This window comes from Neopelma chrysocephalum, unplaced genomic scaffold (assembly GCF_003984885.1).
Source record: "Neopelma chrysocephalum unplaced genomic scaffold, ASM398488v2 Primary Assembly neopelma1_175, whole genome shotgun sequence".
Classification (NCBI taxonomy): domain Eukaryota; kingdom Metazoa; phylum Chordata; class Aves; order Passeriformes; family Pipridae; genus Neopelma; species Neopelma chrysocephalum.
This window is the reverse complement of record NW_020897837.1, coordinates 419,378-432,963: the sequence shown is the minus strand read 5'-3', so window position 1 is coordinate 432,963 and position 13,586 is coordinate 419,378. Positions and strand designations below refer to the sequence as shown.

The window sequence follows — 13,586 nt, the reverse complement described above, 5'->3', positions numbered from 1 at the left end:
AATATGTGTAAAATATATTATATATGTACTATATATAATATGTGTAATATATATTATATATTATATATGGAATATATAGGATATCTTATATATAACTACCACATTTAACTAGGATTTATCCTGCATCCTACATAATTAGATGTTCCCTATTTATCTCTGAGCTTCACAAGAGAGTTGTAAGACAAATTCTGCAAATCCTGTGGACAGTTCCTCAACTAGCAATTGAAACACTAAAAGCCAGCCAGCTCCTCACCTGGTATATAAATCAGTTAAATATTAACTTGCTTTTAGGCAGTTAATTTGCTTTTGCTCAGGAAAACTTCTTGAGCTGAGCAGATAACTTTGGGTCTCTCCATAATTAGCAGAAATCACTTTTAAAAAGGAAAAAAAAAAATAGCATTTTGAAGCTTTAGGTATTAAAAAAAAGCCTGGCTTTTTCTGGGTTTATTCTTATTGTTTTTTTTTTTAACCTCTGCTCTTGTCCCCTCACAGGGAATTCTCCAACCTCGTTAAAATTCCGGCGCAGATCAACCATCGGCTTACGGGGCTCCCCCGAGAACAACTCCCTCATCCGGTACCTGGCCCAGCAGAGGAGCAAGAGGCAAAAAGAAGCTTTTACACAGGTGAGAGTCCTTCCCAAATATCACCTGGGGCACTTCAGTTCCCCCCAGGAACCACCAAGGATGAGGCAAGTCCTGGGAGGAATCCAGCAGAAGAGAGAACCTGATTTTGCTGACTTCCCTTGGGCACTTGATTTCAGGCTAAGGGGATGTTCCAGGTTTTGTTTAGAGGCTGGAATCTTCTCCACGTTGAGCCTGCTCATGTATTTTAACTTATCTTACTTCCCTGTGTTTGCCAAGTTGGATTTTTGGGTAATTAAAGTGATTTGGTAATTAAAGTGTTGTGAGTCAAGTCAATATGAGCACAAGTGACTCGTTTAATCAGACTTGTTGTTAACTTCAACTATCCCAGGCTGTCAGAAAGCAAATTCTGGGCATGGCTTAGAGGAACAGATTATTAAAATGCAGTAAAACCTAAAATATCTCTTGATAAAGTTCCTTTTTTTGCTTATTCTCACTATCCACCTACAACTGCAGCCAGATTAAACACAAGGCTTGGTTCTTCTCTCTCTTCTTTTTATCTCAAAGGATAAATACAAAGCAATAAAGCCCATAGGGAGGGGCAAAAAAAAAAGCCTGATGAAGTTAACTTTTGTTTTGGCAGATTAGTCCTTTTAAACATGTGAATGTCAGGTCGTTGAAGGACAAGATTGAAACCTTTCAAACATCTTTTGAATCCCTCCAAGAAGCTGAAGGGGAAACTGGATTCTCTGGGCTGTCCCATGGGGATGATTCTCAGGAAGGAGGCTCTTGTAAGTTGATTTAATACTCTGCTCAGTGGTTTGTCTTAAACATCAGGCCTTCCTTTAGGCTAAAAAGTGAGAAACTAAAAATACTTCACTTAAAACAAAATAATCTTCCTTTATAAGGCTTGACACAGGTGGTTTTTGGGTTTGCTTTGAGGGGTTTTTTGTGTCTTTTAACCATCTTGGTGCATCCTGAGTTGTGGTTCCTCAGAATAACCCCTGAAGAAAAAAGAAAACTCGTGTTTTTGTGACTCTTTCCTCAGTTTTAGTTCCTAGATTTATAATCTTTGTACTTTTCACTAAGCATTAGTGTTTGCACACTTTTTCCATGAAGCTGAGAACAGTTTTTATTTTATTTCTCTGGTATTGATGATCTTCAAAACATTCACATGCAAAGAATAACTTGCTTTGTTTGGGAGGGTTGGTAATGTTATTTTTCAATGTGTTTTCTTTTCCCTGCCTAAAACATGACCTGGCTTTTTGCATCTCACCATCCTCTTGGTGAAGAAACCTAAACCCAGAATTCATTGAAAAAACCTGAAGTTTGTCCTTGTGGTTTGTTTGGTTTGTGTTTTGTTCTTAATTGATGCAGCTCAGGACAAAGTGCCTTTTAAAAAGGAGCCAAACCTGGAGCAGTGGAGTGAAAAGTTCCTGTTGGACAACAGTGGAGCTGATTTGAAAGAGAATTTTTGCAGGGAAAATGTGACCAGGAGCAGTAAATGTGACCCCAGGATCTGCAGCATCTTGTCTCCAAACCCAGCTGTGACCGAGCCTGCTGCTCCAAAGGTACTCAGAATTAAGAGGAAACTCTTAATTTAGTGATTAAAATAGCTTTTTCATGCCTTATATTTTCATTTGTGCTGTCTGATCCTTTTAAACGTTTAGTTTTGGGGAAAATAAATCCAACTAAAGTAGTGGCTGATTGAGAAAACACTGAAATTTTTGTCTGTGGGATTAAAAACTCCTTAGTTTATGCTATTTTAAGAAGCAACATTGTCAGGTAGTATTTTATTTCTTTACCATGTGTTGGTGTCTATATAAATTGATGATATATATTGACATATATGTATATAGATATAAAATCTTGTAACTTTTTCTCTAGGAATGGGTTTATGGGCAAAAAAATCCTTCTGAGTCCTTGGAGACTGTTGCAATTGGAGATACCTTGGAAAGAGGCCATGGTAAGGGGATTCCTCAGCATTAAAATCTTTGTTATATTCTCCTCAGGAAATAAACCCACTGGAATATTTGTCAGGAAATGTTTCACCTCATATCTGTCCTCTTGCCTGCAATTTATGATGCACTAAAAACCTGAGGACACTCTGACATAAAAGCTGATGGGGGAACACACAAAAAAAGGGCTGTAAATAACAAACAGTTTGAGAGCTGCTGCAGCTCAAAGCCCAGCTTAAAACCAGAATTTGGAGTTTGTTCAGCACAGCCAAGCGTTAAACACGGTCTTACTGAAGCACTGAAGGAAAGAGCTTTTATGAGAGGGGCTGAAATATTGGGAAGGTGAGACAGGGAAGCTTGGTAGGGAAAAAAACTCAAACTGAGAGACAGGTTGGGAGTAATTGCTTAGTTTTCTGTCATTTTCTAGCCAGGCTTTTTTTTTTAGGGAAAAGTAGAGTTGAGTAGCTCATGGCTGTGAAGGAGAGAGGGATATGAATGCACAGAGTCCCTCTCTGTACATCAGACAACACATTCATTTCCCCCTCCCCACAATTGACATGGAACAGAGAGAAATCCCCATGCAAAATGTCTTTTCCTCCATGCAACGCTCCTTTTGTGTGTTTTATATATTTTTAAAAATATTGAACGTAAATGTGGTGCAACAAGAGCCAAAATTTACAAACAAATGGGTTTTTCTGTGCTGCTGCTGCACAGAATCTGTGCAAGTTTGTGTTGTTGATCCTAAAGTCTCCTCGATTTCCCTTCAGCCTTTAACTGACGTATCTGTGCCCTTACCCCAAAGTTTTCAGGTCTGAGCAGACCCCTGCTGACAGCAGAAGTGATGTTCTCTCAGATCCAAGCAGGAAGAAGGTTGGTTTTGTGGCAGGACTGAGCCTGGGAATGTTGGAGGAAAGCAAAGCCCTTGTCACCCCACCTGCCACCCCACGACAGCCCGGGAACATTCCCTTCAGTGACCTCACCCAGAGCGGCTCCCTGAGGTCCATCCTGAAGAAAACCCCAATGAGGCAACTCCTGGACAGCCCAAAGGTTGGTTCATGGGATCCATGGAGGTCCCAACACTAAGGATGAGCTGCTGCAGAGCCCTGAGGACTGAGCAGCACTTGGGTCATGGTTAAAGAGCCTTTGGTGTTGATTTAATTTATAATTTAATGCTGCTGGGCCATCTGGGGAGCTTGGCTTGAAGCTTTAGTGTTAGGAGGAGATCTGGGCTGTGTCCAGTTCTGGGCCCTCAGCTCAGGAAGGACACTGAGGTCCTGGAGCAGGTCCAGAGAAGAGCAACAAGGCTGGGGAAGGGACTGGAGCACAAGTGCTGTGAGGAGAGGCTGAGGGAGCTGGGGCTGTTCAGCCTGGAGAAGAGGAGGCTCAGGGGAGACCTCCTCACTCTCTGCAACTCCCTGACAGGAGGGGGGAGCCAGGGGGGGGTTGGTCTCTTTTCCCAGGCAACCATCAGCAAGACAAGAGGGCTCAGGGTCTTCAGCTGGGCCAGGGGAGGTTTAGGTTGGATATTGGGAAGAATTTCTTTGCAGAGAGGGTGATCAGCCATTGGAATGGGCTGCCCAGGGAAGTGGTGGATTCTCCATCCCTGGAGGTTTTTAAGCAGAGCCTGGATGTGGCATCAGTGCCATGGGCTGGGAACCACGGCGGGGTTGGATCAAAGGTTGGACTTGATGATCTCAGAGGTCCCTTCCAACCCAGCTGATTCTGTGATTCTCTGATTCTAATTGCACCTTCCAGGACCTGCAAGAAGATGGAGAGACTATTTTCCAAGGGTCTAGGAATGGCTTCCCACTGACAGACTGGGTTTAGGTGGGATATTGGGAAGGAATTCCTCCTGTGAGGGTAGGGAGGGGCTGGGGTGGAATTCCCAGAGAGCTGTGGCTGCCCCATCCCTGGAAGTGTCCAAGGCCAGGTTGGAGCAACCTGGGGTAGTGGAAGGTGTCCCTGCCCATGGCAGGGAGTGGAATGAGAAGCCCTTTAAGGTCTCTTCCAACCCAAAGCTTTCCAGGATTCTGGATATGATATGATATGATATATGATATGATATGAATGTCTTCGGGTTTTATTCATTCAGCAAACAAATGAAGTTTTTAAAACAAAAGGACTGGTTATTAAATGCTGCTCACAGGAAAACTTATCTTCACTTTTGAGAAGGATATTTTAATTAAATTTGATATTTGATATTTAAATAGTATTGACTGGTATCATTTAAATTTGACAGGAATACTTGAACAATGCAGTTGGCAGAGGAGGAGGTGAACCTGTCCCAGTCTCCTACTATGAAAAAACCTTTGAAGCATCAGAAACAGGTTAGATTCCCCTTTTTAAAAAACAAATAATTCCCATTTTGTTTTTTAAATAGGCAGAGTATCATCTGGGATCATAAAGTTTGGCCTCTTTGCTAAATCTTTTTGGTGATCTACTTTAACCACCACTGAATTAGCTCCTGTGTGGCCTTCCACTGCATGACCTGGAAAATCAGATTACCAAGGAAAATAAAATAAAATCAACTCTACTAAATAAAATAAAACAAAACACCACTAAATAAAATCTACTAAAATTAATCCCACCTCAAAACTTTAGGAAGCCTCTGACACCAGAATAGAGTCACTGAACCCCAAAAAACTTCAGGAAGCCTCTGACACCAGAGCAGAGTCACTGATTTTTCCAGGAATTTTACACTTGTCAACTGAAACTTGTGGAACAGCTGATCATTCCTAGTCCTCTGGTTTCTCCCTTAATTCTTTATACTGTAATAAAGCTGCACTGAAAATTTGGGATGATCCCACAGGTGTAAAGGTGGATTTTGCTGTTTGTTTGGGGCGATGATTTTAGGGGGGATGTTCAGACCCACTCTGGGCCAGCCTCACATTCCCTGAGCTGCTCCTTTCTTTTATTCCAGCAGAGAACACTGAAAGTCTTGACTTCAAAACTCCAAAGAAGAAAAAAGTGACTTTTGGAGAAGTTCTGAGCCCTGAAATCTTCGACCAGACCTTGCCTGCAAACACCCCCCTGCGCAGAGGAGCCTCCCCAGGCCTGAGCTCCAACCCTTCCCCAAGGCCAGGCTTAACTGCAGAACCTTTACCCAGGCTGGATTTTGGCTGTGATGATGTAAGTTCTTCATTGTTTCTCTTTAAAGCTGGAAAAACAGCCCCTGCTCCCTGTGAATGGTCACTTTTTATTTCATTTTTATTTGATTTTTTTCCCCTCAACCTGCTTGGTTTTGCAAAGAAATTGCTGAAATGCTAAATTTGAGGCTGCTTTGTTCAACTTTCTTTTTGCTTTATGAATTCTGAGCAGCACTTTGGCCTGTAAAGTTGTGTCTGAATGTGGATACTGGTGGCACATGGAGTGTTTTTGCCTTGGCTTTTTCTTCTATTTTGATGCTGTAACTTTTTACCACACATAGTGAATGATCTGGTGCATTCTTTAAGAAAAAATAATGAAACCACTTGACTGTTCCAAACACTGATGGACAAGGGGTTTTTCAGTACATCTCTGGTGTAATTTATTGTTAAAAAATGTCATTATCTGACATATTTATTGCTAAAAAATGTAATTATTTTTGTTTGAAGGAATGTGTTGAGCCTCCCCAAGACCTCCTGGAGACCTCTTTTGCTGCAGAAAACCCTCCACCTGTTGAAAATGCAGAAGGTAACTTGTATTTTTGGCTGTAGGTAGTGAATCTTTTTGCACCTGAAAATTGAGAGTTGAGGGGTTTTTGTTTTGGTTTTTTTTGTCTGTTTGGCTTTTTTTTATACAGAGGATACATTTCAATTGTGCTAAAATTTAAATGCTTTCTTCTAAAGCTCTTGGCAGTAGGTTTAGGTTGTTATTTAACCTTGTATTTTAATGCCTGATCTAGTCAGACTTACTTCTTTAAGTCTGGATTTAAATTGGACTTACAATCATGATTCTGATATTGTAATAAATATCAGAATTTCAAATATCAGGATTTTAAAATATCAAGCCAACAATAAAAGAATTGAAGGTGGGTTGTGCACATGTATTTATGAAAGGTGTGCATTATTGTGTGTGCTAATTATTTCTCACCAAACCCTCCCAAGTTTAATTCCCCTCTATTTTATAAAGCAAGATGTTATTTTTTTATCTTGCCACGTTTGATATTCCTCAAGAATAAGTTACTGCTCAAGCCAAGGGTGGTTCAAGTGCATAATATTAGAAATTATAGGGATAATTTCCTTAGGGTGTGATCAACTTTTGCACTGAAACTAATCAAAATTCTTTTATTTTTTTCATATATCACAGCACCAACTGACAAACCTGCCATGGTAAAAACTCGTTCTTCTGCTAAAAGGAAGGTGAGTTTCTTTAGTGATGATTTTTTAATCATTTTTTTGGACTTCTTCAGACAGAATTGTTATGTTTTATACCCCCTTTTCCAGCTTTTTCCTGAGGATTGTCCATATCCAGGTATATGGAAATAACCTCCTGTTAGTGCAGGGAATTGTCTTCAGGAAATGATATTTCTGAGTGAAAGTGGTTTTCCAGTTATTAAAACCATTATTTTTTTTAATAGCCTGATACTTAAATTTACTATTTCTATGGAATTCTGCAGGAGCTTTCCCAAATAATCTGACAAAACCTTGTGGTTGCTGGAATTTTGATTGTACAACAATTTCTGTCAGAAGAGCTTTCACATTTCAGTGCTGGACAGCTCTGGTTTATTGGAGAGAGGGAAGGCAAAAAAAAACCAACCAGGAATATGAAAAAACTGATCCATCTTCCCTGAAAGAAAGAAGTGAAGATGAAAATTCAGCATTTTTCTCATTAGAATGTCCTTTTTGTACAAAAAGGGCTGTATTTGCTGTGTGAAGACAAGCTCTGTAATGTTTAATTTCCAGTTGTCTCTGCCTTTTATGGCCCCATAAATGAAATTATAGAGACTAAGCCCAGTTTGATTGTGATGCCAGTTGGACTCTGGTGGTTTTCTTATAAAAAACAACTCAAAATCCACTCAAAATTCCTCAACAGCTCAGAGCTGAGTCAGAGCAGGCTGATGGCAGCCCCTCAGGAACCACCAACACCAGGAATGCTGAAGGCACTAAAAATCCAAGGAAGAACAAGATCCCACGACAGACAAATCCAACCACATCTGCTCCCAAAAAAACACAGGTGAGTGGCAGCTGATTCCTGCCTTTATTCCCCAATCCAAGTGTCTCCTCTTGGGTTTCATATGATTATTTTGATTTTTGTAAAGAGTCTTTGTGTTTTTTCCTGCTGCCAAGATTTTCTTCTTCGTTCCCAAGTTGTTTCCCAACATTTACTACCGTGTCCCTCTTCCTAAGAAAGACTGATTTATTAGGATTTGAATATTTGTAGGGCAAAAAGGAGGTGAAATGGGGGGAGTTTGTGTCACTTTTCAGGGTGATTAGCAGGGTTTGAATATTTCTAGGGCAAAAAGGAGGGGAGTTTTATCCCTTTTCACACTTCAGGGACAGCAAATGAGTTTCTGGTTCTTCCCTTCCCCTCCCTTCCCTTTCCAAACCTTCCCCTCCCTTCCCTTCCCAAACCTTCCCTGCAGCAGTAGATGTTTGAACCTGCCCAGTCCTATTTTATTTAAGTATCACAAGGGTTTGAAGCTTCTAAAAGATCTTTGCCCATGATCCTTTTCAGACTGAGCAATGAGTGAGGAAGCTGCAGTTTTCAGAGCTGAAAGACTCATTTCTTTGCCTTCTGGGTTTGGTTGAGTGACCCAAAAACCAGATCTCGTGTTTGAAAAGAAATTCTTTGAGTTTTCTGATTAACTCATAGATTACAGAACAAAGGGAACCTTCCTTTTAGGGGAAACAATTGTTATTCCATCCAAATCCAGGAGTGGTGTCACTTATTTGTTAGAAAATGTTGTGGAGGATCCTTGTGCTCTAGTCTCAATCTTTTCAGAGAACAAGACAGACAAGCTACGGGAAAAGAAGAAAGAGAAAAGTGAAAAAATCTTTATATGGGGAAAGAGAGATGGCTTCCAAGAAACCCCTTCTCAGCCCTATCCCTGAAATTCCAGAGGTTTTCTCTTCTGTCTCATCTCCAGACTCACCAAAGGCAGATGGGCTTTTTTCAGGTAATTTGGTTTTTAGCTTTATTTTGCTTTGCTCTCTCTGTTCCTTCTCGTTTTTTATTCCCTAAAAACCTGTTCCTGGTTATCTTTGTGCATCAGTAACAAGCCCACTATTACATTTTTTTATTTAATTACCTCTATAATAGTAGAATCTGGAGGATCTATAGATCAATCATGTCCAACTGAATAAATTCAGCTCTTGGTGGACTCCAGTGTAAAGCTGCCAAAAAAAGCACCTCTTTTCTTTGGGCACTGATATTTTCAGTCTTTAAAGCTGGTAAGTTGGACATGAAGAGTCCAGGGATGTGCAGAGCTTTCTGTGGGGTTTTTTCCCACTATTTCTCTGGAATGGTTGTTTAGAATTTTATGTGAGTAAAATACTGTGAAGCTTTTTGTTGTAATAATTCAAAGAGATTTTTGTGCGTTCCCACAGTTAATTAACCACGTGTTTGTTCTGATTCAGACTATGCAGTTGCAGATAATCCTAAATCCTGGAATGCTTGTGAGGATGTCCAGGATGTTGAAGGGGTGAGAGGGAAGAGCAGCATCCATGCAGTGGATGTGGATCCAAGCTCCAAGGACCTGGACGTGGCAGGTCCCGGCAGCTCCAGGGCTGGCACCTCTCTGGTGTCCCAGGGGGACCTGGAGGCTCCTTCTGGCACTGAGCAGGAGGTAACTGTGCTGCTTAAGGATCAGGAAAGTCATGTTTGGGGGGAAGGAAAACACAGTAGGAATGATGGATTAAAGATTGGAACAGGCTGCCTGGAGAGGCCGTGGGATCTCCAGCCTTGGAAGAGGTGATGAGGGTTTAGAACTCCACTGAGCAACCTGGGTTGGTGGGAGGTGTCCCAGCCCATGGGATGTGGGATGAGCTTTAAGATCCCTTCCAACCCAGCCCATCCCAGGATTCTGGGATTCTCAAGCAACCTGAGCTTGGCCTCACATTGAAACAACTTCCAGCCTGTGGATTCTAGATGCCAGGATTCTGTGGAGTCAGCCTGTCTAGTCATTTGGAGAATGATTAGACGTGGGGTGGAAAACACCAGCAGTTGTTTAGTTGAAACCAGGTTTTTGGGGATCACTTTTTGCCTTTATCAAAAAAAAAAATGAAGAATTACTATTATTTTTATCCCCCCAGGTTTCAAACATTGTGCCAGATGCAGAGGGTGGTTTTGATACATCTGAGGGTTTCCAGCACGGTGAAGATGAAGCAAAGGAGAGTAGTTCCTTGATTGAAAATGAGCAGCTACAAGGAAATCTCCTGGAATTTCTGGAACAACAGACCACTGATGTACAGGAGGGTGCCCAGAGAACTCAGTGCCCTCAGACAGGTTCTGTAAGTGGTAGCCCAGCAAGAGGAAGAAGAAGAAGCAGCAGTGCCATCTACTTTCCTCCTGTTGAAAACTTGGAAATAACTGGAATTGACCTCCCGGTGTCATCTTACAACGTGGAAGAAGTTCTGTGTGTTCCCAGAGGCTCCTTCCAGCCTTTCCGAAGGAAGAGCAGTGCCAGTGGTGAGACCAGGGTGAGGCGCAGCATGAGGCTCAGGAAAGAGGCAGGAACTGAGGGACTGGCATGGATTCAGCTCCCCAGTGAGATCCCAGAGCAGCCTCCCCTGCCAGCTCCCGCTCCCAAATCCAGGAGGAGAGTCAGCACATCCATTCTGGCGGGCTCTGAGAACGTTCAGCCCCGAGAGCAGAACCCCGGCCCGTTCCCAGCCCTGGGGAAGGAGAACGAGGACTCTGCTCGTCCTGCCCACGGTCCTGGCAGAGGGAGGAGGAGGAGAAGTGCACCCACACTTCCAGAAACTCCTTGGGCTCAAACCCAGAAAAGGAGAACAACAAATTCTGTAAATAAGAAGGACAGAAATAACACCAAACACTCTGAAGAAGCAGAAATACCTCTCGAGGACACTCAGCGAGGTTTCAGCTGTCTCTGATTTTCTGAAGTGAAGATGAATATTAGAGTCTTATGTTCTCTCTCAAGTGCTGTTTTCTCCTCTCTTCCACTTTTATTCCCTTATTAATTTTCTGGATAACTTAGAGCTACTTTTCCATGTCTTGATGCCTAAAATGCTTGAAGATCAGCCCTGTATGGAAGACTGGCTTGGCCCAGGGGGTTGGTCTGGTCCAGCTGTGGCAGGTAATCAAGAGAATAAAAAATTCTTCACCCATGATGAATGTGGAGTTGTCTTTAGTAGTTAGACCATAGTGTAAATTAAGTGTCCTTTCAGCTACAACTGCTTGAAGTGTTTGCTTCCCAGCAAACATTCCTTTTAAAGTGCTTGATCATTCCTTTTAAAGTAGTTGATCATTTCTTGATAGTTCCTTTTAAAGTGCTGTTGAAATCTGCACGAGTTTTCTTCTAGATTTCAAAAAAAATACACTTAAAAGCCCTTTTGAGATTTTCTGTAAATAAGAAAGAAAGAATTTCTGGTTTGAAGGGGAGGAGGAAGAGGTGGGGAACCTGTTACCATCTTCTGAAAAGACTGTTTGACTCCTGGACACGAGCAGAGGTAAAGTTTCTGAGAGTAAGATTTTGTGTTAGAAAGAGTTCATGAATTCTGCTTCTCTGCTCTGAAGGTGGGTCATTTAAAAAAAAAAAGAAAAAAGAAAAAAAAAAGCACTTTTAAATCTTTCTTATATATAAAATTCACGTAGAAAAATGAGATTGGCTGAGGGAAGTGAACCAACCATCACACACTAAAGCTGAGCTTCATTTCCAGCCCCTGAGCAGGGAAAGCAGAGCCCTGGGGTTCAATGCCTGGCCTGGCGTCTCCCTGTTTGCATTTTTCTAGTTGGACCAGTGCAATAAAAAGTGACTGGAAGTGGTTTGTTCCAGCACTTGCTGCTGCTTTCATTTTTCCTGGTGTTTCCCACAAAGGAATCCCTGTGCCAGTCTGGAGGAAACGGCTTTCTGTGGAACACCAGCCTTGGTTTTATTATCAGTGACATGGAATAAAATGTTTTATGTACTTGGCTGCTTTTATAGGGCTTAAAAACAAACAGAGCAGTTTGATTTTTATGCCTGTTCCTCCCAAGACAAGAACTCCTGAGGCAGCTTGAAAGAAACTTTGCTACTTAAACATTGTTCAAGTTGTAGAATCGTTGAGGTTGGAAAAGAGCTTTAAGATCCCCCAGTCCAGCACAGCCACGTGGGCCATAAACCCCGTCCCCAAAGTGCCACATCCCCAGGTCTTAAATCCCTCCCAAACCAGTTTGCTGGATGTTTTATTTTGGGATTTGGGAGCAGTTTGGGGGTTGAATGCTGTGCTAGCAGCTGCTGGCTGCCAGGAGAGGGCAGGCTGACACGAGCTTTGTGCTTGGGAGGGAACTGGGAAATAAAATATCGGGATGGACAAACGGTCGAGGTGCTGGCTGAGGTGAAAATCTAAAGCTTAAATAAATGAGTCACTCAGGAAGAGCTGCTACTCCTGACGTTCAAAAAATAAAGCAAACCAGCAGCTGAGCCGTGGAATTTTATCTGGAGAAATGGAATGATTATCTGCTAAAAGAAAATAGGACTTTTATATTATATGGAGGAGAAAACAAAGCTTGGATTTTCGTCCTGGGAAAAAGGGTTGTTAGGAATGAGCTGTGGATGCTCAGTGTGAGGTAAGAACTACAAGAAACAGTGAGGTTGCAGTTATTTCCAACAGGTATTTCCACTTAGTGCTTGTAGTTCCTTTTGTCCATCCTCTATAGAGAATTTGTCCTCAAATTCTCAAAAAAATCAATTGTCTCCTTAATCCAGAGAGGATTTGAGAGGAGACAAGTCTTCAATTATGCAGAAGGTTGTAACAGAAGCTGATAATTTTTCACACTTGGAATGGTCTCTGCTTGAATTCCCTGGATTTTAACGAGCTCAAGGTACAAAGAACAAACTCAACAAACTTGAATTCTTCGGGAAGTTTTTTGAAGGGGAAGTGTTAATGTTTCCCAGGAATTACTTTGTGCCAATATTTTGCTGTCATTAAGTTATAAAAATGGAGATGAGATGACCAAGTTTCTCCCACATGAGTTAATAGAAGTAAAAGTTTTCTCATCCCGACATGGAAACCAGGGGGAAAAATAACAAGGGCTGCAGATGCCTTTTGATTTATTTCATTTGAAAATAATCAATTATAAAAAAATGCTGCTGAATTCCAGCTTATTTTTCTCTGCTTGCTTCTAACTGAGATGCTGAAACACCTGAATGATGCCTGTAAATCTCATTATTGTGGGTTCAGCTGGTCCAGTTGTTGGTTAGAAATGCACTGAAAGGTTTGTGCTCTGCTCTTCCTCTTCCTCACTGGCAATCCTGGCACTCTGATATTCCTGGTCCATGCAGAAGGCAGCAAACAGCTGTGGACAAGGAAATGGAAAGAGGGGGGAAAAAATCCAAGTATTTAAGGATGGTTTAAACACAAGGATCAGGAGCGGGCAGGGAAAGAAATGTCATTTTCAACAAATAAATATAAATAAATATATTTATTGGAACTACTGGAAATAAATATAAAACCAACTGGAAAGTGCAGTGGGTTGTTCCTGCAAATTGCAGGGGTTTAAAAGGAGGAGAAAAATCCAAGGATCCAAAAAATTCAAGTATTTAAGGATGGTTTAAACACAAGGACCAGGAGCGGGCAGGGAAAGAAATCTCATTTTCAATGGTTAGGTGAGCACTGGAAATAAATATAAAACCAACTGGAAAGTGGAGTGGGGTGTTCCTGCAAATTGCAGGGGTTTAAAATGAGGAGAAAAATCCAAGTAATCTGAGGATCAAAAAAATCCAAGTATTTAAGGATGGTTTAAACACAAGGATCAAGAGTGGGCAGGGAAAGAAATGTCATTTTCAACAAGTAGGTGAGCACTGGAAATATAAAACAAACTGGAGTGGGGTATTCCTGCAAATTGCAGGGGTTTAAAATGAGGAGAAAAATCCAAGGAATCCAAGGATCCAAAAAATCCAAGTATT

The 13,586-nt window shown here is 41.5% G+C and overlaps 1 protein-coding gene across 7 annotated transcripts in view; it reads left to right on the top strand.

Annotated features, from left to right (window-relative positions):
* The window catches only part of CDCA2 (cell division cycle associated 2), a 12,961-nt gene extending 2,152 nt beyond the window's left edge, over window positions 1-10,809 (top strand). For 6 of the 7 annotated variants that reach the window (XM_027701940.1, XM_027701938.1, XM_027701942.1 and 3 more), the window contains exons 3-15: window positions 493-623; window positions 1,225-1,372; window positions 1,959-2,152; window positions 2,469-2,547; window positions 3,342-3,586; window positions 4,779-4,866; window positions 5,460-5,668; window positions 6,133-6,211; window positions 6,827-6,879; window positions 7,553-7,693; window positions 8,462-8,636; window positions 9,097-9,305; window positions 9,772-10,809. In XM_027701940.1, the coding sequence (XP_027557741.1) occupies window positions 493-623; window positions 1,225-1,372; window positions 1,959-2,152; window positions 2,469-2,547; window positions 3,342-3,586; window positions 4,779-4,866; window positions 5,460-5,668; window positions 6,133-6,211; window positions 6,827-6,879; window positions 7,553-7,693; window positions 8,462-8,636; window positions 9,097-9,305; window positions 9,772-10,572 (2,552 nt within the window). In that variant the 3' untranslated portion in view covers window positions 10,573-10,809. The remainder of the gene's footprint in view (window positions 1-492; window positions 624-1,224; window positions 1,373-1,958; window positions 2,153-2,468; window positions 2,548-3,341; window positions 3,587-4,778; window positions 4,867-5,459; window positions 5,669-6,132; window positions 6,212-6,826; window positions 6,880-7,552; window positions 7,694-8,461; window positions 8,637-9,096; window positions 9,306-9,771) is intronic. The other variant, XM_027701943.1, reaches the window with a different exon arrangement.
* Window positions 10,810-13,586: the final 2,777 nt, after the last annotated feature.